Source organism: Amphiura filiformis, chromosome 15, assembly GCF_039555335.1.
Source record: "Amphiura filiformis chromosome 15, Afil_fr2py, whole genome shotgun sequence".
Taxonomy (NCBI): domain Eukaryota; kingdom Metazoa; phylum Echinodermata; class Ophiuroidea; order Amphilepidida; family Amphiuridae; genus Amphiura; species Amphiura filiformis.
In genome coordinates, this window is record NC_092642.1 from 53,249,366 (window position 1) to 53,276,707 (window position 27,342).

At 38.4% G+C, this 27,342-nt stretch overlaps 1 protein-coding gene and 1 long non-coding RNA gene across 2 annotated transcripts; both read left to right on the forward strand.

The window, feature by feature from the left end:
• Positions 1-2,774: 2,774 nt before the first annotated feature.
• LOC140170662 (uncharacterized) lies at positions 2,775-9,656 on the forward strand. Its single transcript, XR_011861561.1, has 3 exons — positions 2,775-2,965; positions 7,774-7,939; positions 9,516-9,656. It is a non-coding gene; the product is annotated as an uncharacterized lncRNA (long non-coding RNA).
• Positions 9,657-9,878: 222 nt separating this feature from the next.
• Positions 9,879-26,946, forward strand: LOC140171042 (cadherin EGF LAG seven-pass G-type receptor 2-like). Its single transcript, XM_072194222.1, has 11 exons — positions 9,879-9,887; positions 10,579-10,722; positions 11,339-11,538; positions 12,512-12,677; positions 13,926-14,057; positions 14,971-15,126; positions 18,027-18,229; positions 19,048-19,213; positions 20,788-20,925; positions 21,979-22,134; positions 26,731-26,946. Exons 1-11 carry the CDS (start codon positions 9,879-9,881, stop codon positions 26,944-26,946), a joined length of 1,686 nt encoding a protein of 561 aa, XP_072050323.1.
• The last annotated feature ends 396 nt before the right edge of the window (positions 26,947-27,342 follow it).

A 27,342-nucleotide genomic window follows, 5' to 3' on the forward strand; every position in this document is an offset into this window, starting at 1 on the left:
GTGCAATCTACACAATGCATGTATATCAATCTTAAAATACATGGGCTATTCCATTTAAAATCCACACTACCCCCGTGGAAGATTTTGGAAATATCTTCCACAGAGGGAGTATGAGTTTCAAATGGAATAGATAGTTAGGTAATGTCCATTTGAAATACTCATGCTGTGGAAGATATAGGCAAAGGCTTAATACAGTGGGAGTATGGGTTTCAAAATGATTAACCCTGACTAATTACATTTGAAAAACATACTCCCCCTGTGAAAGATATTTCTGAAATCTTCGACAGCGGTAGTGGGGATTTTAAATGGAATAGCACAATATAGTTGATTCACTTCAATATGATTGGTGCATATTATTTTGTTATTATTATTTATACGTTATAGACTTTTGTTGGTGATATTAAGTTATTGTCGGGTCCAGGAACTGGAATCTTTGATATAGATGAAGACAGGTCAATAACTGGCCAATCACGAGTCTTCGTCAGACTTCTTGATGATGACAGGCTTACAGACAGCTCGTATGACTTACAGGTAGGTTGCTACTTTGAAAGGTAACATATAAAATGAGTAATTTCAACAACTTTATCTTTCTATACCATTTTCCACCCTCATGTGGCAGTGACGTCAACGTGCCGGGGCAGCTGTTTTCGCGCAGCTGTTTCGCGCGCGTATCTAAGTTGTGTATGATTGAAGGGATGCTTTTGTTAGTGTCCATATTTGTAGAATGCAGGCTCGAAATCTGATGCGAATCGATTCGTGCAAAGATTCTCGTAAAACTTCAACCGGGCAAATTCATGTAGATTTGAGTAAACAATGACAGTTCACAGAAAGAAAAATAGTTGTACTTGTGAAGCACTGAGTTTGACTTCCAGTTTGACCCCTATCAATATCCTTATCAAAGCAGTACAAGACTAAAATTTTGACAAGTCGAACTATATTTCTTCCAATAGATCCTTGCATCTGACGCATCAGCTGTACCCAGTGTAGACTGTAGTGGCACCCCTGTCGTTGTCCTAATTGAAGTGGTTAGTGATTTAGCACCCAATTTCACTCAGCCAGAATATTCAGCATATATCGATGAAGGAGCTCCTATCGGCACATTTGTTGTACAAGTAAGTGGTTTGTTTGAGTTTATGCTGTATTTATCCTATACATAGTTCTCCCACATTGGCCTATACCAGTTGAAATCCATACACCCCCTGTGGAAGACATGGCCTTAATCTTCCACACAGGGAGTATGAATTTCAAATGTGTTTTCCTTGATGGATGATTCCATTTGAAATCTACACCCCCTGTGTAGGAGATAAGGTCATGTCTTCCATAGGAAGTGTATGAATTTCAACTGGTATAGCCCATTTTACAGCAGACAACACTGAATGGGTGACTCCATTTGAAATCTACACCCCCTGTGTGGGAGATTAAGGTTATGTCTTCCATAGGGGGTGTATGAATTTCAACTGGAATAATCCATTTTGGAGCAGACGACACTGAATGGGTGACTTTCCATTTGAAATCTACACCCCCTGTGTAGGAGATAAGGTCATGTCTTCCATAGGAAGTGTATGAATTTCAACTGGTATAGCCCATTTTACAGCAGACAACACTGAATGGGTGACTCCATTTGAAATCTACACCCCCTGTGTAGGAGATAAGGTTATGTCTTCCATAGGGGGTGTATGAATTTCAACTGGAATAACCCATTTAAGCTACAATATTATATAGACTCCTACAAATCAGTCGGATTTTGCCACAGTTTTAGTTGAAAAAGGGACTTATAACTAAACCATACTATGGACAAAACCTGCAGCTAGGGTGAAACTTGTAACTAACTGTCAAATTTCAACCAAACTGGTCATGGATCCCCTGAGATATTATACAAATACAAAGTTGGTTTGACAAAAGTTGATTGGCCTTTTTGTGTAAAAAAAATCCCAGAACACTCCAAGTTGAATTTTGAGTTTGGAGGTAAAAATCCTGAATATTAAACTTCACTGTGTAAGCCTTTTTGTAATTACCCTGGTGGCCTCGCTAAAAATGGGTCACCCTATGACCACCTTTTTTGTTTTATTGTCACTAAAAGACCTCTTCGCTTTTTCAAGCTTTTGAGCAAATGTTTGTTAATTTATCACCGAATGGCTCTTGTGTTTCTCTCAAATTCACAAAATTTCATATTTATTTTTGTTCTAATTTGTTTGAAGAATTTGCTTAAAAAATTTATATTTATATTTTGACCCCAAAATTTTCCCAGTCTCATTGAAAGACACTGTTGTTTGGTTAAAATTTTCCCCAGGCCCAGTCTCACGGAAAGACCCCCTTTTTGGGTCTTCTCACCTGATGACTCCTTTCTTTAGTGTCAAATCTCCTAGTTTTAACTGGTGTCTATACACATCCCAATCAAAGTCAAGTGCCCCCAGCCTAATTGGAAACATCTAGAATAACTGCAGGAATGTAACATGTAAATCAACCAAATCACCGATTTCATAATCTGCATGGAATACGGCATCAGGTCTTATAAATGTTTGCCTGTATTTTATGAACAACCGGGCAGTTACTAAAGCATTTTTCCACCCTGACGTGGCAGTGACGTCAGCGCGCATTTCATTGGGCGCAGCTACAAATTGCTAGTGTTCGCTCAAAGTGCTGGTGTACAATGCTTTGACGTCACTGCCACATCAGGGTGGAAAATGCTATACACACAAAGTTTGGCTCAAACACTGAAAGGACGCAGAAGTGCATGTTACCATTTTTAATAATTTATTTGTCCTTAGGTTGAAGCCACATCACAGAGTTCCACACCTGATATAGTGTACATTCTGAAGTCAGTTAGCAACAGTGGTGGTAGTTTCTTTGGTCTTGACAGAAGTACTGGTGTGATTAGGGTCACGTCAGACCAGACTGATTATGAGAGCATAACACAGTACACTCTTGTTGTAGAGGCTCAGGACAGAGGCATAGAACCATTCAGGTAAGTTCCACTGGTGGTAGTTTCTTTCATCTAGACAAAATCAGTTTGATTACCATCACGTCTGACCAGACTAGCTATGAGGGCATAACACAGTAGGATCTACACTCTTATTGCTGAGGCTCAGGACAGAGGCATAGAACCATTTAGGTAAGTTCCACTGGTGGTAGTTTCTTTTATCTAGACAGAATCATGGTGATTACCATCACATCTGACCAGACTATAGCTATCGAGGGCTTAACACAGTACACTCTTGTTGTTGAGGCTCAGGACAGAGGCATAGAACCATTCAAATAAGTGCAAATGATAGGTGACACTAGGGGTTCATGAAAAGACTTGAAGACTCGAACAATGATCAGACCTGAAGTTCTGTCAAAAAACCTTGTAAGTACAGTGTGTATCTCAAATTAAACTGTGTTACAATTCAAAGAAAAAATATAAGGGCCCTCTTTGTCTTCCCAACTCATATGTCAGTCGAAACCAAAATAAGTTGAGAAAATCCTAGTTTGTCTACTTTTCCATATACTCAATGGTGCTAATGCCTATGAATTAGAGAATAAATGATAGGAAATTTTGTTTTTACTATCCTCTACCGTGTGATAGACGACAGACAGGTCCAATATTTTGAGTAGTGGATGCCGGCGCACACTACGATAAAAAATATTGGACCTGCCTGTCGTCTATCATAGGTAGAGGATAGGCAAAATAAAAATTCCTATCGTCTATTCTCATTCTTAGTCAGTTAAATATTATTTTAATAATTGTAAACTATTTTTTAAAGCAAAAACTAAGTTACCGTCATAAAAATGTTATTAGAGAGATTGCGATTTTCCAAACGTAGACGTGGGACGTGACGTTTTTTACGCACGATTAACACGCACGTTTTTACTTAGCTATGTATTGCAGTGAGGCCACATACTTTACCAACGCCGTGTTGTGGCGCTATGTCCTATAGTCAGTCATCTGGTGATTTGTTTTGCATGAAATCAGCCGGGGTAGTCGGTGGGGTCAGGGATCAATAAAGGGATCTTAATCCTCTCTACGTCATACATAAATTCGCCCAGTCTCATTTCCCTAATATTAAATTTAAAAAAAAATGGAATTTCAGTTCGGCACAGGTGGGCCCACGCCGCTGCTACATACAGAATACAGAAGTCCAGCGCACTAATCCACTGGACCACATGACAGTTCGGTAGCCATATTGAATTTTAAACATATAGGTTATAGGCAACTCCAACATTGATCGGGTATAGACCACTTGACATGTGACGTCATTGCCCGGCAGTGCGCTTGTAATTATGACAATTTCCATTGTTATTTACCCTGCAGTGTGAGTACGCATCGTAGTTTGCTCAGGGCACGTGCATTTCAAATCGCCCACCATATTTCATATAGTACAAGAAAGCCATTGAACAGTGTAGCGGTTTGTTTGAGCATATCGACAGACGAAGTCCCTCGCCTTTGTTGATAAACAATGATTTCATATTAGCATAATGACAGTGCTCATCAGTTAATAGCCACTTGGTGAATAGATGGGCATTATCAGCTATCAAAGAGATAGAGGCTTGAAAACATTTTGTTATAAACCCAAAAGTGATATAAGGACAAAACTGTGCATGTTGGTACTTGATTGTTTGGATTCGTCTATGTTGAAAATCCCTTGTAGTAGTATTTTTATGTGTAGTGTATATTGTTTATAAATTATACAGCTTTTCAATTTTGGGCATTAATGCTCTGTTGCACTGTTTTCATCAACCTATTTTATCGTAGTGCATTTCTTATGTGTGTGAGCCGAAATGTCGTGGTAGATTAGCTCGAGATACTCTAGCTAAAATACAGGTTTACATTTACTATCTTACATTATCTTGCTGTATTTCAGCTAGAGCTCCAAACGACAAGCTTCCGGGTTTTTTTGGAGAACAATACTGTTACGTAAGATGAAGAAGAAACCCGCCTCGAGCCCGCCCTACTCATTATTTCATTGTACTTATTGCAATTTGCCTCACACATTACGTAATCAACACAAAGCTTTTGTGAGGATTACTGAGTGGATAAGAAATTGACAGTGGAGGATCTGAAGGACACGCCGATTGTTAGTTGTCAATCATGAATTGCCGCACCGTATTAATATTTTACTGCGTGGCATTCCGCAAACACCAAGACAAATTATGCCGTATTTTTCCAAAGATCATCTCATATGAAGTAAGCTGAATGCGATCTGTACTTTTGTAACATTCCGATTCCGAATTTGCTTGAAAACACGTGTAAACATAATTAGCATAGACACAAATGAAATTACGATGCAATACAATGCAATTTGAATGCGCAGCAGATCTATAGAAATAACGTTGCCCGGTTTTATGCAGAATTAGACCCTGTCTGTGGTAGATTGCAATCATGCTTTTGTTGAACTGCACTCCGCCATAACTACGGTGAAGGACACCGGTTCAAATCCTTTGTTTGGAGCCAATCGATAAAAGAATGCAGGGCCTCTATAAGTGACGTAATAATCGCAATAGATGAATACAATGTTTAAATAGATCACCCAACCATGCCAACACAAGCAGATTGCACTAATCACCTGTGTATGTCCGCAAACATAGATTGAATACAATACAGCTCTTTTCAAAAATATTAATCTTATAGGTGCGAGTGAACATCCTTTCTTTGACATCTATGGTTCAATGCATAGGTACCAGCGTGAACGTTGTAGTGCAGGGCGATATAATAAAAATTGTATTAATCTATTGCTATGGTAGTTAATCCGATCAATTATGTCACTTCTGCTGTGAATAAACTCAGCTTTAATTCACAATGACTCATTTACATTGGCTTTGGCAAAAGGTCGTGTTCATTAGCTCGAGATACTCTAGCTAAAATACAGGTTTACATTTACTATCTTACATTATCTTGCTGTATTTCATCTAGAGCGACAGACAAATAAATAAATAAATAAATAAATAACCGATCAGGAATTGTGCATATTTGAACGTGTTCCTAATGCTCCTAAAATATCTGAGCCAAAATTTCCTTGTCCCCCCCCACCCAACTTTCGACCTGCCAAAAAATGCTTGCCCCCCCACCCTTTTGACCTGCTTGCCCCCCCCCCCTCTAATACTTCACCACCTCGGGGATACACAAAGTTATTGCACCACCCCTCAGCTGTACAAAAACACATGATATTTTGACTATAACATTTGTAGAGAAACACTCGTTCTCTACGTTTCCTTTACCTAGACTCGAGGTAAAATCAGCCTATTTCCACGTGGAACCATGGTGGAACGGACGTTTTAATGCTACGTTGAGTCCAAAATGTCAAATCGCAAGCTAATTTTTTATCACGCAAAGTATCACACACATTTCAATAGACAATCTCTGCGTATGAATATTGCGTTTAAATTTAGTCCATTTTTAACACATCGATGTACCTTTATTATAATGATTTGTTACAAACAAAAAGGATCATAATAATAATTAGACTTTCCTTCGTATGTTCATTATCTTTGATTGTCTTTAACATATTGTGAAAAGGACAAATTTTGTGCATTTTCAACGATGTATCTACGTCGATTTCGCACGTGGAATATCTTCAAAAATAGCTAAATACGTGACCTCGCTCGATACAGGAGAGTGGTTTTGAATAGATCAACGTGACGTCCGATGTCACGTTTGGAAATCGCAAGCTCTCTATTATAAAATGAACGAAACTTGTTTACAACTTCACGTATTCTGTTGCGCGTACTTCTAGAATGTGTTTGCGTATTCCACACTAGTCTACGCATAATACAACACGATACATACGCGAACCTCTACAAGCGTGTTACGCGTTATAACACTCATGATGTCGTAGGGTCGTCTACGGCCTGATAGACGGCACCTGAAATCATGCGATTGTCCTATCAGATTATGTGTCTACAAATATAGACCACTCCCACTGACTAAGAATTGCCATATGGCTCAATGTATAGAAAATTGGACCAGGATAATTTTGGCACACACTGGTTAATTGACTGTCACTTAGAATCAAAGTTCTAAATCACAGGGAAAAAATTGTGACTTGATCGGCATCATACAAGCACCAACGGGAAAATATTTTTTGATGTCCCCTTTCTTCCAGTCGAAAAATGTTTTTTAAAATGTACCATTTTTGAGATGCATCCAGTATACACTCATACACTTGTTTATTAGAGGTCATTTTTAGAACGACAATTCCCGTTAAAATCATTAGGTAAACTTAAAACTCATGCTGAAATGACGAACTATGAACTAAAAACACTGACTTCTGGTTCACTTCGGGTTTCCAACCAGGTTTTTGCATTATTATGTTTTGAAGGATCCAAGTGTGTGAAAATATTGGATCCGAAACATAATAATGATAAAATTGGATACTTTACGCCCAATATTTATTGGTCTCGCTATGAGTTGTAAAATATTGGACTCGACTGCGTCTTGTCCAATATTTTAAAACTCATAGCTCGACCAATAAATATGGGCTCAATCGATCCAATTTTATATCAAGATAGCATGGAAATATCAGCATTTTTTAAACATCTTGATGGAAAAAAGTGGTGGGGGCATTTATTTGAGGGGGTACTATTTGAGGAAATATGGTATGTACACCTGTACAAATGTATAGGAAGAGTTGATGAAAATGTATTTATTATTAGGCCCCTGAATAAAAGTGATGTGAGAACCTTTGTGTTAGAATATTAGGCTAGACTCCTTGATATTGAAAGTACATAAATTTTCATTAAATGTATAAATAATTAATTAACTTATCATTCCAATTTACTACACTTGTATTTCACCAGATCAGCCACCACAACCGTGTTTGTGTATATTAGAGACGTCAATGATAACTGTCCATACTTTGGCCAGTCAACTTACACTGGACGAATATCAGAATATGATTTATATGTAGTGACTGGAAGTGGCGGCACAGAAAGACTTGTACTCACTGCTTTTGATGCTGACACGGTGAGTTAGATGTTATTGGTTCCCTACTTTTGATGCTGACATGGTGAGTTAGATCCCAATGGTATTGGCTCTCTGCTTTTGATGCTGACATGGTGAGTTAAATCCCAGTGTTATTGGCTCCCTGCTTTTGATGCTGACACGGTGAGTTAGATCCAGGTGTTATTGGCTCTCTGCTTTTGATGCTGACACGGTGAGTTAGATGCCAGTGTTAGTGGCTCCCTGCTTTTGATGCTGACATGGTGAGTTAGATCCCGATGTTATTGGCTCTCTGCTTTTGATGCTGACACGGTGAGTTAGATCTTGGTGTTAGTGGCTCCCTGCTTTTGATGCCGATATGGTGAGTTAGATCCCAGTATTAGTGGCTCCCTGCTTTGATGCTGACATGGTGAGTTAGATACCAATGTTATTGGCTCCCTGCTTTTGATGCTGACACGGTGAGTTAGATCTTGGTGTTAGTGGCTCCCTGCTTTTGATGCTGACACCGTGAGTTAGATCCCAGTGTGAGTTAGATCCTGGTGTTAGTGGCTCCCTGCTTTTGATGCTGACACGGTGAGTTAGATCTTGGTGTTAGTGGCTCCCTGCTTTTGATGCTGACACGGTGAGTTAGATCACAGTGTGAGTTAGATCCTGGTGTTAGTGGCTCCCTGCTTTTGATGCTGACACAGTGAGTTAGATCCCAGTGTTAGTGGCTCCCTGCTTTTGATGATGACATGGTGAGTTAGATCCCAGTGTTAGTGGCTCCCTGCTTTTGATGATGACATGGTGAGTTAGATCCCAGTGTTAGTGGCTCCCTGCTGACACAGTGAGTTAGATCCCAGTGTTAGTGGCTCCCTGCTTTTGATGATGACATGGTGAGTTAGATCCCAGTGTTAGTGGCTCCCTGCTGACACAGTGAGTTAGATCCCAGTGTTAGTGGCTCCCTGCTTTTGATGATGACATGGTGAGTTAGATCCCAGTGTTAGTGGCTCCCTGCTGACACAGTGAGTTAGATCCCAGTGTTAGTGGCTCCCTGCTTTTGATGATGACATGGTGAGTTAGATCCCGGTGTTAGTGGCTCCCTGCTTTTGATGATGACATGGTGAGTTAGATCCCGGTGGTATGGGCTCCAAGTAGATAAATGTTGTGTCTATGGCCCTGGCCCTGTATTGGTCGTTGTATGAGTTTTAAGATATTGGACGAGGCGGAGTGGAGTTTTTAAAACTTATGTATGGATCTCAACTGGAATTGCCCATAGGCCTTTTTAATGCCAGGTAATTTAAAGTCTTGTAGGACCAGTGCCCATCTCTGTTATCTTGGATGTTTGGGCCAGACTCCCCTGATATGCAAGGGGGGGGGGGGTGGTTATTACCACTTCTCCAATAAAACAATTCTGTTTTACTTTCCCAATCCCAGTGCTATATACATATGCCAGTACCCATTTATTGTTAGAAAAATAACATAAATCAAGTATAGTTCAGCCAAAATAGAGGATGCAAACAAAAGCAGGCTACGCTTGTAATCTACAGGTTTCCCTTTTTTACCACAGTATAATTTAGATTTAAGTTTTACCAAAGAATTGTTTTTGTTTGGTTTCTAGATATTTATTGGCAACTTCGACCTTGAATCTGGTCCTGGTGATGGTATCTTTGACATTGTCACCAGCCCTGATGGTAGAGAAGTAGATGTTTATATTCAACTATTGGACCCAGAATTACTTAACCCGGGTCGAACCTACATCTTAGAGGTAAGCTTACAGAAATTTGTAGATATCCATTAATAACTCAATTTTGGCCAAAATGTCAGTTACAGCTTTCTTGTACTGACCCTCTCTTTGCATGCAGATACTGACTTACCAGCTGCATTGTGGGAATCAATCCTATGCTCTTCTCCTGTTGAGTCTACGTTCCTCATCAGTTGCATAATTTAGTTTTCATAAATGATGGGCTGTGTAGGGATAAGCATGATGTTGGTGAGGGAAATTCTGGACCCTATATCAGGCTAGCGGTACTCTGTAAAAATTGCCTATACCGATTCTGAGGACAAGACCTGTTTCACAGTTGCATCCCCTGCTTTGTATGCGTTGACCCTAGTCACGGTCTGTCTACGTGACAAACAGTGCACATCAGTCAGGGTCAGAGGACAGTTGCAATCTGTCTGCTGCCCTCCTCGTAATAAACCTATTGATCACCTTTTTGTACCACCGATATGCAGCTGTCAATTATCATGCACAATGAGGGAGAATTACTGGGTTAAATCATGGTTAAATTTGTAATAAAATAGGTAAATATACCATACATTTTGTTTCAAAAGGTAATTAGATAATCTATGAAAGAGATAATTACTTACAACTTCAGAAAAGATGAGAAAAGACATTTTTATTGCGGCAGCGTATGACAAAAAAAGGCAGATGACGTATGCCAAGCTAGCTATTAGTCACCTAGCTCTTACACAAGGTCCCGAACTCACGCTCTCCTCACTTTTGCGATCGAAGTAGCACCTCTCTAATTTAGTACTCTCAACCTATATCTATAAATAACTGTCATATTATGATGGCTCAAGTGGGACTTACAACCTTGCCCCTCCCACACCTGGGTACATCATCATTGGCCTTCCTCTTTTCTCGTTCTTCCTATGCAATATCAAATATTTTATTATTTCAGATAACAATAACTGATCCCTTGTGTAGCCCTTACACAGCTACAGTAACAATAGATGTGGTTGACGACCTGGCACCAAAATTTGATTTTGATGAATATAATGCTAGTGTGGAAGAAGGTTCTCCTGTTGGATTTTTTGTAGTTCAGGTAATGTATATTTTATGGCCACCATTCAGTGAGATTGTTTAAAGGAACATTGCAATATAAAGTTCCATGATTCATTTTTTGTTCAAAATCAAACACCAGATTAAAGGAGCACCACAATGCTTGGCCAGAAATTTAATAAATTCAGTGTTCCTTTTTCATTTTTCAGTGCTGCGGTAAATGACTCTAAAGTAGCCCAATTTTAAGAACTCCACAAAAGTGCCCAATAATGATATTTGGGTGTTTTTGCTCAAATTTATAGAACGTAAATCACTCCAATGGGCGGAAAACACTTTTAAAACTTTCAGTATTTACTGGGAATTTAATTCACAAAAGCGTGTGTCTGTCATGCAATACGCAGAGGTCAGTTCGCGTAGGTTATGTGCCTAGCTGTTTTTTCGCCATTCTATATATATATCAATCCACAATGAGTCCCGCCTATTACGAGCTGATCAGAGTATAGGTCTTTTTTTGTAGTTGCAAACAAGGCTATGCATGTGTTAATTTTGTTTGGCAATTTTTGGCCACATTTTATTATTATCCCCCCCCCAAAAAAAAATTGAAATCTTCTGAGATTTTTAAAACTCTGATAACCATGTTTATGATGAATATCCCGCAGGTACACGCTACCAGTGAAAATGTCGGTACATCAGACATCTTGTACTCTATCAAATCAGGCACCAATGGAGGTCTTGATCTCTTTGAGATTGTCACGATTACGGGAGAAATCACAGTCAAATCAGATCAAATAGATTATGAGTCATTTAAGGAACATGTCCTTGTTGTAGAAGCACAGGAGAGGGGAACTGATCCTCCAAGGTAAGGAAAGTTCTCTGTCAGGGCTCAGAATAAGCTGAAGTGTTCAAGGGCCTTAGGTCTCAAATTCTTAAGGCACTCATCAATTTGCAAATGTGTGTAATTGTTGGGCAGGAAAACCTCCTATGTGTCATTAGCCCCTGAACATGTTTAGAACAAAAACTCCTATGTAACCACTTGACAGTTTTGTTTTAAACATGTTAAAAAAAAAAAAGGAAGGTTTTATTACAATGGTGACCCGCAGGTCAAATTGTTAAAGGGCCATAGGTTTTTCCTGCCCAATGACGATGTGTGACTAGGTTTACAGCAAAAGTAGGGATGAAAGTAAAATACGTATGTGTGAAAAACAGGTTTTGCAGAGTTTGTTCTCCAAATTTACAAGCCCTCTAGATAGACCAACATGAGGGTATTTCAACTTAGTCCTGTCTGTAGTGATTTTTGCAGGCTAATGGCCTATTCCACTTTGAATCAATACACCCCCTATGGAAGACATGACATTAATCTCCCATGTGTGACGCCCATTCAGGTAACCCCGTTTGAAATTCATACTCCCTGTGTAGCTCTGTGTGGAAGATAGGGTCATGTCTTCCATAGGGGGTGTATGCATTTCAATTGGAATAGCCCAATTTTGAATACGGTCTTAAGAATATCTTTTATTTCATAGCTCATTTAACTTTAGATTGGTGCCCTTGTAATTGGGTCTGTGAGTAATAGAAAGGCCAAAATGAATATTGTGTCCAATTTTGAACTAATCAAGGAGGGTATTTTATAATACCCTCCTTAAAATAAGTTCATTTGCAAATGCAAGTTTGACCATAAATAGTTTAAAGGCTAGTCATAATTGGCAATTGAAATGAGCATTTCAAGTTATCAACCAATCTGAAATGCTGTTAGATGACCAGTAGTGTGTCCAGGAGGTTATTAACCAGACTGGTTTACATTTAACCGTTAAATATGAAATATTTCTTGTTTACAGGTCAGCTAGTGCAACTGTCATCATAACCATTATTGATGTTAACGACTTGTGCCCCTACTTTGAATCACCATCCTATGCGGGTTCAATAGCTCCAGAGGACTCCTTTGTGTTGGATACAAGTGGCACTGAGAGACTTAGACTGATAGCAGTGGATGGAGATATTACTGTAAGTGTAACTCACTGCAGGAGGGGGCCCCTTATCATAAATGAAGGCCTTCAATTCGCTGTTTGAAAGCCTTCACTGAACAGGTAATTTAGCCTTCAGATAGTAGCTGTTATTTAGCATGTACTAAGCCTTCAAAATGATGAATTATGTAAATTAGGTACAGCTAGTGACAGCCTTCACTAGCTGTTCAATAATAGCCTTCACTAACTGTTCAATAATAGCCTTCACTAGCTGTTCAGTAATAGCCTTCACTAGCTGTTCAGTAATAGCCTTCACTAGCTGTTAGATGATTATAGCCTATTCACAATGTACTAATCCTGCAAAATTTAAGCATAACTATACTAACATTATCCATGACGCTGCATATATTATTGCACACAAAGATAACTACTTGCATTACATATGATATTGTCCACATAACATGCATCCCAAATGTAAAAAGTGAAAAACAAGGCTATAAATAAAGCTGGAAATATATCCAAAGCATTAGATTCCATCTGCACTCATCCACACCAGTTCAAAATGGCAGTTAGAAATATATTCCCATCATGCACCACTGAGGAAGTGAAGGCTAGTGAAGGCTATAACTGGCTAACAGCTATAAGCCAAGTTCAAAAATCAAAAACAGCTATAGCTAAACTAGCTGTTCAAAAATGTGAAGATAAAAATTATAGCTGTTCAAAAATGTGAAGATAAAACTTATAGCTGTTCAAAAATATGAAGGCTAAATTATAGCTGTTCCAAGCATGTAGCAGCTAAGCTACTGGCTGTTCAAACTGCTGAGTAACAGCCTAGTGAAGGCTTAATTAGCTGTTCACTTTGGTAAGGGGCATTATCTGATCTTTGTTTGGTTCCTGCTTCTTGTGCCCCTCATTTGAATTCTCATACTACATGGGCTCAATAGGTCCAGGGAACTCCTTTGTGTTGCATACGGTAAGCACTACAATACTAAAGGTCCGTTCATACTACCACCGCATTTGCGATGCGTTGCTTTGCGATGCCGATATATCGATTACTTTTTGCCGCAACTCAACACAACTTGTCGCATTTCCAAGTTAAAATGTATTTAACTTTATTGCGATATCGCAAAGCAGTAGTTTCCAGTACGATGCAGTGCGGCACCGCATCCCAAAGCAACGCATCGCAAATGCGGTGGTAGTATGAACGGACCTTAAGACTGATTGGAATGGATGAAGATAAAAACTAGCCAATTGTCATGAAATATAATACCATTGTTTTCTGTTTTAGGGTTTTATTGGTGTTGTCAGGATTGAATCGGATACATCAAATGGAGGATTCTTACTGGAGCCTACATCAACTGCAGGACAGTGGTACATAGTGGTTGACGACCCTTCTGATTTGGGTGTCTACACTGTTGTGGTGAGTTCTGATAATGTTGATAAAATGCTATTCCATTTGAAAATCTACCATCTCCTGTGGAAGGTTTAAGAAAAGTCTTCCACAGAGGGAGTATGTTTTTCAAATGGAATGAGCTAGGGTTAATTATTTTGAAACCCATACTCCCCCTGTAAATTAGTTTGACACGGATACCAGTTATCAGGTAATGTCCGGATTTCAGGACATTTTGCTCAGCGTATCCTATCATGCACATCGTCGGCCATATCATGTAGTGACGTATTTGCAAACTGCGTATTTCGAGAAAGACATTCATCAAGTTAACCCTATGAGAACTACCTGCGATTGGCCAAACAGAAGTTTTCATTATCAATTGGACCAATCAGCAATATTGTTATTTCACCACGCAAAAAAATTGGTGAATTATTTGCAAAGCTCCATTCTGATTGGTGATTAAAGTGAAGATATAATGTTATTGACCAATCGGAGGCAATGTAAGATCGGCAGGTAGTGCTCAAATAAACTAAAAGAAAAAATTTATTGACTGACCTCTACTTTATTGACTGAAATGACATCTTGAGAAAGTGAGATTGAAAGTTAAATTGTCGCCACTTGCCACAAGTGGCGGGTACGCTGCTATACATCTTTCTTCTTGTAGGTAATTTGAGCTAGTAGTAAATGTAAAAACAAAGAAACATTAAGATAATTAAGAATTTACTGAATTTAGTCAAATTCAATTCAACATCAAATTAATTATATAGGCATCATCTTTTCGGAATGGTTTACATGTAAAATTCTGAGAGATGTCCTCTCTCCTGTTTTCCCCAGGTTCCAGTTGTAGATAACCATGGAGATCAACCTTGTGTCGAGAATTGAACAGACATCACTATTTTAGTTTTGTTTTCATGCTCTTTGTTCTATCTGCCTGTTTCCCCAGGTTTCAGTCATAGATGACCGTGGAGATCAATCATGTGCCGAGGATCGAATAGACGTTACTATTAATGTGACTGATGCTTTCAACCCCAAGTTTGACCTTGACCTTTATGAGGTAGATGTTCCAGAAAATGCACCTGCAGACTATCCTGTTGTTCAAGTAAGTAAAACCAATTTGCAGTGGTCAAGTTCCCTCATCAATCATATGAGGTGTAAGCGTGCAATGCATTAGTATGTGGTGATGCAAGTCCGAGCCCCCCGCGCAATCATAGATAAGTTTTTTTTTTAATAATTAAGGGATGGAATCAAATTCCCTGAATGATCAATGCTAAAGATATTGGATTATATTGGTGTGTCTTGGGCCATGTTGAACATGATCATTAGTTTCTGCAAAGTATGCTGAGCCCGGGGGGGGGGGGGACCAAAATTTTTTTTGGTAGGGGTGTGCCACTGCCAGTTTCGAACTTGAGGTCTAAGGAACTGATCGGCCAGCCAAAAAGGAGGGTCTAGAGAACTGATCGGCCGGTCAAAAAGGGGGGTCTTGGGAACTGATTGACCGGCCAAAAGGGGGGTCTTGGGAACTGATCGGCCACCAAAATCTGAAAAATCTCCTAAACTAAACCCGCAGGCCAAACCAGGGTTCAATTTTGTTGCGTTTTTGCCACAGATTTTTGAAGGAATCGATCAGGAAAACCATTAATGCAAAATAGGTCTGGTTTGGCCTATACGATGGAAACCTCACAAAGCAAAACAGCATTCAAATCAAAATTACTAGACCCTGTAGACCTACAATCTATGCTATTAGCCTACTGATAATTATAGCAGCAAAAGCCCACCATAAAAACAAACCCACAAGAATTATTTTTTTCAGTGCCGAAAAGAAAAACATTTAGACTACATTGAACTGCCATGCTTATACATGAGATGATTGAGTGAAGTGTGCAGAATTTGACAGCCATTCCACTCCCGATTTCACTAGACCAGTAGATCGTAAATTACCTTTTAATTCATTGTTTATGGAGAGCTGCAAGGATGTGTACATAATTATTTAAGGTACTTTTCCTCATATTTGGCAATTTTATTCCCAAAAGAGATCTCAAAATCATTTATTTCTAGCTAAATGTTCACCAGCTGAAGGCGTCGCGATCGGCAGGTACTCGGCAGTGCTGCAATGTTTATAAACAGTCAACCAGTGTTGCCACTACTAAAAGATCCCAAAATCCCGCCCAAAGTTCACCTTATTCCTTACAATGTGTTTCAATGGGGAAGAAATTAATGGAAAATTCCTTTGAAGTTTTGGGCTCATAAAAGTGCTTTTGGGTCTGCTTTTGGGTCTGCTTTTGGGCTTGAAATAGTAGGACAGAAAACACGCCTCAAGATGCCGATGAGAGCGGAAATCGATGATCTGAGGGTCTATGGAACGGCTAGAAAAAATTTGGGGCTTCAGAGCGGGCAAACAATGAATTCAGGGGGTCTAAGGAACGGCCAGCGGCTCTGAAAAAAGGGGGTTGTCGCCATGCACATACCCGTATAGCTGGGAAATGTGAGTGCCCCCGGATGCTGAGGCCTGTGGGTTTGACATAATATAGTGCGCTATTGGGCTGTTCCAGTTGAAATCCAGGCACCCCCATGACATAATCTTACTGTATAAGTGGTCATTTTCACATACAGTTATTTTCGCGAGTTGGAGTGAGAGAGACATTTTTGCGATTGTTATTTTCGCGATTGCCTAGTCTTGCCCTATACTCGCAATACATTCTACATATATTCGCGAGGTGTTAATTTCGCGGGTGGCACTCCATTCGCGAAATCCACAAAAATAAAACCCTCACAAAAATTACCACTTATAAAGTAATCATCCACACAGGGAGAGAGAATTTCAAATAGAGCTGAATGGATGGTGACTCCATTTGAAATACATGTATATGCCCTCTATGTGTTAGATTAAGGTCATGTTTTCCTTATGGATTGTACTATATGGATTTTAACTTGAATAGCCTTATTGTGATGTGACCACAAATGGAAACCGGGACGGCCGCGCACACTGTACTTACAGTATGTCGAGCACCTCCTGGGAGATACTGAAGGGATGCTGCAGCCAAACAAAATTGTTTCGCTTGCCCAAGATCGCATGAGTTGGAGAAAGCTTGTAGTCGCCTGCTCCGCAGCCGACTGATGATGATGATGTGACCAAGCAAAATGAGTAGGATGTCCGGAAACATTGATTTTGAGATATAGCCAATAGTATTCAACTTCCGAAGCTTGTTCTGAGCAACATTAAAATAGCCATATCTCTGGAACCGTAAGTGCAATGCTGAATGCTGATGGGTTTTTCCTCAAAACAAAGCTCTGAGAATGGCTTATGTAATGAAATTAAAAAATGAATTTTGATTTTGATCAACATCAGACTCATTTAGCTTGATCGCATCACAATTGAGCTATCTAAAGATTATGCTGAAACTGTGACTTTGTTTATACAGCATTCCATTGCCAGTTACCATAGGGTATTAAAAAAAGGCACTAAATTTAATGCCCACGTGACCCATGGGCGCCGCCACACCAAGACCACCAAGTGATCAGTAGATGTGCTACAATGCTAAGAGATAGGAATTTTTCTGACAAATATCACCAAATTTGCTGAAAATTTAATTGGCAACTTAATTATACATACAGGGATTCTGGTTTTTTTTTTAGTATGTTTTCAAGAACTAAATTTTGAAAGTTTTGGTCGACGAAAAAAAAAAGTTATCGACGGAAACTCTTACAATAATACTAGAAAGTTGCAAAAAAATGACAAATTTGCTAGAAAATTTGGACATGTATCCCGCGTTTCCAATTGAAATACACAGGACCACCCGCTGTGCCAAAGGTCACTTTTCCAGACATCCTGTCTAGACACTGTAATGTCAGCGTCCATCTGGTCACGTAGGCATTAAATTAAGTGCCTTTATTTAAATGCCCTAATACGACTGATTGCCTTGCACTCTGCCTCATGCCCCCACCTCACCTGATAGACCAATGTCTCATATCAGTATGTAATTTATTCATTAATTTTGTCAGGTTTCAGCACAAAATAAGGATGGTGATAGCCAAGGCATTGTATATCACATCCAAACATCAACTAGCCAGGGACTGAGTAACTTCCAAATTGATCCACGTACAGGACAAATAACCGTTAAAGCTGGTGCAGTTATTGATGCAGAATTGGTTGATGAGTTCGTATTGATTGTGGAAGCAACAGATACTAGATTGGACCCACAAAGGTATGGAAATTAAATGGATTCAAACTGCCATATATTCTCTAATTAATACCCCACTCACTTTTAATAAACGCCCCTTCAAAAATGTTACAGGGGGCATGCAACAGGGATCCCGGTTTTATTATAAAAACTCCTAATTTTACTGTAATTAAAGAATTTCAGTCTTTTTTTATAATGTATTTACATACATCATTGGGGGTTACAAACATGCCAAAAGTAGAAATTTGAGAAACATTGAGGGTGTTACACATTAATTATGGCTTTAAATAAGCCCCCTTCTTTATATGGTCCAATTGCATCACACAATGTTAGCTTGGTACCTCACAAAGGCCCATCACACTTATTCCAAGTTTTGAGTAAAGTTGCTCTAGTGGTTTGGATTAGAATTGGGTATCACAATATAGAGCAGTACATGGCCTCTGTGGTGGTACACCACCAAACTTACTTATACCCTCTAACAAACATTCCAGGCACAAAGTTTTCACTATGAGAAAAAATATGAGCTTTCACCAGACACAAGAACCTGCATTTTGATAGGGTAAAGTAGGGGAATGAAGCTAGCTGTCAATTGGGTCATTCACCTTTAACCCCATGAGAACTACCTGCCGATTGGACAAGTTGAATATTGTGGCCAATTTTGAACCAATCAAGGAGGGTATTAATAAGATCATTTGCAAATACAAGTTGTGACCATAAATAATTTAAAGCCTAGTCATAATTGGCAATTGAAATGAGCATTTCAAGTTATCAACCAATCAGAAATGCTGTTAGATAACCAGTAGTGTCCAGGAGGTCAAATATAATATATTTCTTGCTTACAGGTCAGCTAGTGCAACTGTCGTCATAACCATTATTGATGTTAATGACTTGTGCCCCTTCTTTGAATCACCATCCTATTCGGGCTTATTGGCTCCAGAGGACTCCTTTGTGTTGGATGCAAGTGGCATTGAGAGACTAAGATTGATAGCAGTGGATGGAGATATATCTGTAAGTGTTACTCACCCCCATACATGGTTGTTTGATGTGATCCTTTATTAAATTTTCTAGCAAAACTTTATAATAATGTTCAATTTTAGACCTGGACAATACCAACAGGTAATATATATATTTTAGCTATATTTAACATATATTTTTGTTTCTTTATCATCTTATTGATCCTCTTTTTTTGTGGTAATTTTTATTCCATAAACTGTAAATTTGTGTTCAAATTGAGGGCGCTATTTACATATATTTTAAAAATAATTTAGCCAAATAGGGGAGAGTGGGGTAAGTTGAGCCACTTTTTACATTTACTTTCACTACGCTCAAATAAATAAAGCAGGACCCAAATGCAGTGTTACAAATGAAACATATGTATGTTTACTTGGTTATGATACCCCAACGGTGGGGTAAGTTGAGCCAGTCGCGGGGGCAAGTTGAGCCACCATAGAAATGCACTGTATAATGCCATAGCTGTGAAATTCAATTTTGCCTTTTTTTTAAATTGTTGATTTCATGTATTTATTTCGAAAAATAGTTTGATACAGAAGTAGTTTGATCTAAATATTGCATACAAGTAATTTGTGACAAGATTTTACGTTGAATAAAAAAATTGGGGAAATTTCTACAGGTTTTTCCTATGTTCAACTTGCCCCATGGCCTCTGGCTCAACTTACCCCATGTGCCCCTTTTTGTCAACAACCAAGCGTCCCACCTGAGTAAAATTTGTTACAGTTGTAGATAGTTTTCTAAAATAGTGTTCATATATCACATCCTCAATACCCAGAATGCTATCATTTTAGCCTTTTTCTTTCTGGGTGAAACATGAAAAAAATTGTTTTTTCCCAAAAGTTCAACAAAAGTGCGAAAAATGAACTTTCTAATGCAGCTTTCTTACCCTATGTGCAAGCGATTCCATATTACACTTGAGAAGCCTCTGTTATGTCATATACAAATAAGTGGAACTGCACTCTCCACTCTCCCCTTATCCCACTCTCCCCTTGTAAGTTATTCCTTACATTTTATAATAAATCATGATAAAAAGGTTTTTGAAAATTTCTTTATGATTTGTTACTCTTTTTCTGGTGTTTTAATGCCATTATACCAGTGTCTACATCTTGTAAAGATGAAATCAGAATTTGAAATAAATAGCGCCATCAGTGTTCACTATTTCTTAAAAATTACATACTTTTACATGACATCAAACAACCGTGCAGAAGGGGGGGGGGGTTATGTGGTCTGTGTTTGGTTCCTATGACTTGTGCCCCTCATTTGAATTCTCATACTACATGGGCTCAATAGGTCCAGGGAACTCCTTTGTGTTGCATATGGTAAGCACTACAATATTAAGATTGATTGGAATGGAAAGATATCCTGCAGGTATAAGCCACCCCAAGGGGAGCGGACAGTGGCAGCCCCATAAATTTATTCAGAGGGGGGCATAGGTGCACAGTGGGGGGGGTAAATATCAACAAAATAGAGTCAATGACAGATAGAGATTTTGTGTTAATTTCAACAATTTCTTAATTATCGCTATCACTAGTCAATTGTCGTGAATATAATACCATTGTTTTCTGTGTTAGGGTTTTATTGGCATTGTCAGGATTGAATCGGATACATCAGGAGGGGGATTTGCATTGGAGCCTACATCAACTGCAGGACAGTGGTATATAGTGGTTGACAACCCTGCTCTGGTTGATTTGGGTGACTACACTGTTGTGGTGAGTTAGTTGGCGTTTGATTGGCGTAACATAAAAAAATTAGGTTAGGTCGGTTGGTAATTTTCTTTTTTACACACACATTTTAAGCTGTATGCGTATGATAAAGGCCTTGGAACTTTTTTGTTTCTTTGTTTTAATTTAATTTCTTTTTTTCGATTTGAAAAAAAAAATGCCAAAAAATCAGAAAAAAAATCTAGGGCCTATTTTTATAGGGTCGGTTGGGTTACGCCAATGAAACAATTCTTTTTTTAGGCCTTATGATAATGTTGATAAAATGCTTTTCCATTTCTAATCTGCCATACCCCTGTGGAAGATTTAAGAAAAGTATTCCACAGAGGGAGTATGTTCTGCATATATAATGAGCTATTATTATTTTGAAACCTATACTACCCTGTAGAGTAATTTGACAAAGATACCAGTTACCAGCTGGTAATGTCTGGATTTCAGGAAATTTTGCTCAGTGTGTCCTGTACAAAATGCTTATTCCAGTTGAAATGCCAAGGATCGAACAGACATCCCTATTAGTTTTGTTTTCATGCTCTTTGTCCGATGTGCCTGTTTCTCCATGTTTCAGTCATAGATGATCAAGGAGATCAACCTTGTGCCGAGGATCGAACAGACATGACTATTACAGTGACTAATGCTCTCAATCCCAAGTTTTGTTTTCATGCTCTTTGTCCTATTATGTGCCTGTTTCCCCATGTTTCAGTCCTGGGATGATCAAGGAGATCAACCTTGTGTCAAGGATCAAACAGACATCTCTATTTTAGTTTTGTTTTCATGCTCTTTAACTTTTCTCGTATCTGCCTGTTTCCCCAGTTTTCAGTCATAGATGACCAAGGAGATCGACCTTGTGCCAAGGATCAAACAGACATCGCTACTTTAGTTTTTTTTTTTCATGCTCTTTAACTTTTGTCGTATCTGCCTGTTTCCCCAGGTTTCAGTCATAGATGACTGTGGAAATCAACCTTGTGCAGAGGTTCGAACAAGCATCACTACTACAGTTTTGTTTTCGTGCTCTTTAACTTTTGTCGTATCTGCCTGTTTCCCCAGGTTTCAGTCATAGATGACCGTGGAGATCAATCTTGTGCAGAGAATCGAACAAGCATCACCATTACAGTGACTAATGCTCTCAATCCCAAGTTTGACCTTGACCTTTATGAGGCAGATGTTCCAGAAAATGCACCTGTAGACTATCCTGTTGTTCAAGTAAGTAAAACCAATTTGAAGTGGTCAAGTTCCCTCCGGGGCACTCCAACTTTGGAGGTGACGCGTATGTAGGGCTGTTAAGACCCCTTTTTCAGCATCACTGTCACCCAAAGACCCCATATTTTTTTATGAACACATGCTCTGTCACCCGAAGACCCCTATTTTTCCATTGGATCTGTCACCCAAAGACCCTTACAAGTTGAATTTGAACAGCAACTTTCATTTACCACTGATTTTGTTACTTATTTTGAAAAAACAAAGAAATTTGAAGCCATTTAGAACTAGAAATTCGATTTTCGAGGTTTCTGAGGCGCTGTTTCGGTTCTCACCCAAAGATTCCATTTAAAAAAGGTCATGTTCTCACACAATGACCCCATATGTTTTACATTTTGCTCTCACCGAATGCCAAAAATCATGCTCTCACCCAATGACCCCATATTTTTTACATTTTGCTCTAACCAAATGCTCCTAAGTGCGAAAGTGCTAGCCCTGCACCTATATCCATTTCAAATTGAAGTGCCCCCCCGGTTCCCTCAATCATATGAGGTGTAAGCGTATGTGATGATGAAGTCCGAGCCCCCACAGTCATGCATGAGTTTATATTTTTAAATACTTAAGGGATGAAATCAAAAATTCCCTGAATGATTGATGCTAAAAATAATGGATTATTTTTGTGTGTCTTAGGCCATAGTTATAGACAATAATAACTGTACATCATCTATTTTGAGGTCATTGTGTGAAATCAAAGGGTTTTGTTTTGGGCCAAGGTATATTTCTGAGGGAAAATTTACTGAGGCCCAAAACAAAACCCGACAATTTCACACAATGAACTCAAAATAGATGGTGCAAAGTTAGGGATCATGTCACAAAATGCACGCAAATCTGTGTGCAATTATGTTGGCAATATTGCACACAGCCTGCAAGCACTGATAAAAATATCCGCGTGCAATTGGGCTTTGTATCAAACACACTGTAGGCTGCAATTATCTGGCCCAGTATGGTCCTTTTCCCAAAGGTAATTGGGAGTTGGAGGAGGAAGTTGACCTTATACTTAACCCTCCTCATTAAAATATATTCCCAATGCACATTCTCAGATTTGGCTAGCAAAGTCTATAAACAGTTTGCCTATGTTTTACAATAATATTATAGGGTCTATGATTTTACCACTGATGTGATATAATATGTTATTATATTAGTTTGTTACAAAATGTGTGAATTATTTATTTTATTCTTTATATTGTCCCACCTAAACAGACTTTTTGAGTTAGGTATTCCTTATATGTATTGCACTTGGACATTAACTATATCTTATTATAATAGCAATGCATTCATTTGCATGAATTTGAAAATGATGACAATTTTCTTTTAATGCACTAATGATACACAAATAATGTATCAAGAAAATACTGAGTATTATTCTTTAAAGTCAACAGAGGCAGCATTTTAAGTTTTTGATTAATATGTTATAATTATATAGGCACGGGCACTGAAACATTTCAACATCCCATTTATGATTATCAAGCAATGTGTGGTTTCTGTTGATTAATATTTTATTTTAAATGCTGACGGCTCCCATGTAAACACAGCAAAGTTAAAAAATCGCCACTAGTTCCATCCCCATTTAATCAGAGTCTGATGAGTTTATGGCAAAATAATGTATATAAATAATTTTCTATACACTTTACTTCGAAGGTTGATATCAAATTTGATATCAAAAGCTTAATCATCGTGAGCATAGGAACCGTTGTTTGGAAATTTGTATAATACCACATTGACTTCAACATTGACTGGTATTAAAACCATTGCTATATAACATATAAAGGAAACAATTTCATAAATATAAAATAGGACAAGGTCTATTGTAGAGTATAGAGAGCTGTGCAAATATTTGAGTGTCAAATAGAGATAATTATTATCCATCATTACTTTTATTGGGAACTATAATTTGTAGGTCAAGTATGATACTGTATATGGAACCAAATTGTGATGCCAATTATTAGTACCAGTATCTGGACATATCATGGTTTTAGAATAAGTTTAATGCAATTTGTACCTTATTATTTTAAAATGACTGAACACAAATCAAGAAAACATTACGAAACTACATTTCAACTATTAAAAAACTGTTAACAAATTGCCAAAACATTTTTGCCGTTTAGCATTATGCAAATATGTTTCCTATCAAAACTTACTCAATATGATTTTTGTTTTCTGGATCAAAATTCAAAGAGATTCTGAGGCTCATTTCATTGGAAAGAAAATCAAGTTTATATTATCTTACAATGTTATGTACCTTTGTGTCCATGTGTAAAATAAAATGTATGGTTTAAAGAATTTGGGAATTTTATGAATGTGTATGTTTCTGGTTAGTAGTAGAACTAGATCTAGTTCCTCAAGGGGGGGGTACACGCGAAGTGGCCAGCGAGGCGCGCCAGATAGGAATGGTGGATTTTATGAGAATGACAACATCACCACAAACATGTGTCAAATATCACTGGCTTGTGTTGCACCGACTGTGAACTCCCTGAGGTAATTACTACGCTATTAGGGGAGAGACTAGTTCACAGTCATCAACAGGTCAACCTCCTCCAGCGTGCCAGTGCTAGGTCGCAATTTCCAGTGCAAGATGTTATTGCCTGCATGCAAATAGCATTATCCGTGTGTGCAATTTTGCACTCTAGCCAGCAAAATTGCACACAGGAACTGCGTGCATTTTGTGACATGACCCCTTATTATTGTCATTCATTACCATCGTATCCAAACCGTCGTATTTAGACAAATCAAAATGACATTGTAAGTTATTTTATGTCATAAAACACTGTTAAATATAACTAGTTTTAATTATTGTTATTACCTGCCCTACAAAAAAATTTAACATTCGCGCCAACAACATAAGCTACCAATTACAGAAACGCGATGGCATCATGTAGGCGTGTGCATTGCAATAACGCTTAGCTTATACACGCACGCGCGTGCAGAAGTCATTGTAGCGCGTCAGGAGTCATTGTGAGTTATTAATGACCGTGCAATTAGTGCGCGGTCAGGCAATCAATTTCTTTTGATTGGATCACAGGCTTCACGAATATTAATGAGGTTATGAATGATCATTATTCTCTGCAAAGTGTTCTGATGGGCTTTTGGTTTGACATAATATAGTGTGCTATTGGGCTATTCCAGTTGAAATCCATGTACCCCCTGTAGAAGACATAACCTTAATCAACCACACAGGGAGAGGGAATTTCTTGAATGTGTGGGTGGTGACCCAGTCCATTTGACAGGCCTGTGAGATCTCCAATTATTAGCAGAATTCAAAAAAAAAAAAAAAATTCTGACCGATTTCAATTTCCGCTTTTCTTTCTTGCAATTAAAACATCAAAAATCAAAATAAAAAGGCTGAGAAATGAGATTAACAATGCTTGAAAGATCATGAAACACCGGTCATTAAATGCAGGTCTAACACCATCGCGATATTCTTTGATTCCTCGTCCATACTCATTGTGTAATATGTTTGTTTAGAACTGTGCCCATCGGAAGTTGACATATGATTTCATAAAAATCATATGGAATTAAGAGAAGATACATCATGGCTACCATAAAATGTAATTTTGTGAAGTGACGCTCACATGTATGCAATGAAATGCAAGCTTATAATCTTCAATTCTTAAACACTTGAGAACGTTCCTGCAATCTTATTGGTTCTTACCCAGCTTTACCCATGTGATATGACACGATATCACATGGGTCAGCGCGTGTGCGTCAACGCGATACGTGTACTCGCTATTTGGACCAATCGGAGGCGCACAGCAACAACGAGACTGATCGATTTTAAGCCCTAGGTAATTCCTTGCAAAATGTAGATTTAATTTGATTAAAATTTGTATGATATTTTTATTTGAATTGAAGTGTTTAAGAATGAGAATAAAGGTATTGTTTTTAGCTGCTGTCGTGCATCTATCGTCTCATATAACATGGGCGACATCATTATTTTTGGCGTAAAACAACTCGGCTTCGCCTCGTTGTTTTACTTAAAATAATGATGTCGCCCATGTTATATGAGACGATAGATGCACTCCAGGGGCTAAAAACAATACCTTTATTCTCTAATTATTGTCGGTGAAATATGCACGAATAGCATTGAATTTGTACTGTAGTTTCGATTTAAAAAAAAAAAAAAAACACTCACAGGCCTGATATGAAATATATGCCTTCTATGTGTGAGATTAAAGTGAGAATCTGTGACTTGGTTTCCGTTGCCTTGCACACTGCCCCCATGCACCACCCCACCTAATGAGATATTCCATTTAAAATCCACACTCCCCCTGTGGAAGATTTTGGAAGTATCCACAGGGGGAGTATGAATTTCAAATGGAATGAACACATTAGCAGATCCATTTGAAACTCGCCCTCCCTCAGTGAAAGATTCAGGTTAAATCCTTTTCAGAGGGTGTATGAAATTCAAGTGGAGTTGCTTAATGTGTTCATTTCATTTGTAATCCATACTCCACCTGTGGGAGATATTTCCAAAAATCTTCCACAGGGGGAATGTGGATTTTAATGTCTCATATAAATATGTAATTTATTCATTAATTTTGTCAGGTTTTTGCACAAAATAAGGATGGCAACAGCCAAGGCATCGTATATCGCATCCAAACGTCAACTAGCCAGGGAGTGAGTTACTTCCAAATTGATCCACGTACAGGACAAATAACCGTTAAAGCTGGTGCAGTTATTGATGCAGAATTGGTAGATGAATTCATATTGATTGTGGAGGCAACAGATACTAGATTGGACCCACAAAGGTATGGAAATTAAATAGATTCAAAGTATTTATTTATTTCTTATTATAACCTTGGGTGACCAATCAATACACTGGCACTGTTCTCCCTTGGTTCCCAGGTAAACTACCGTATATTCTCTAATTAACACCCCACTCACTTTTAATGAACGCCCCTTCAAAAATGTTACGGGGAGCTTTTATTCGAGAATATACAGTAAGATACAATTTGTGACCCATCTCAGGTTGACAAGTTCACCCAATCCTAAAACTAACTATACTGCACCAAGAAAGTATCCTTACACTTGGAAAAATAATCACAATTTCAAAACCGAACCATATTGGAATAAATTTGTTTTTGTAATAGATGCACGATGTAATTCTGCACATTATGACACCGCATTGAATCCAATGTGACCTCAAGAAGTAAAGTT

Excerpts from the sequence above, each read along its gene's own strand:
- LOC140171042 (XM_072194222.1), top strand. Across the intron at positions 20,926-21,978 it reads TGGGTGACTACACTGTTGTG|GTTTCAGTCATAGATGACCG; the intron begins GTGAGTTAGTTG and ends CTGTTTCCCCAG. Across the intron at positions 22,135-26,730 it reads TAGACTATCCTGTTGTTCAA|GTTTTTGCACAAAATAAGGA; the intron begins GTAAGTAAAACC and ends TAATTTTGTCAG.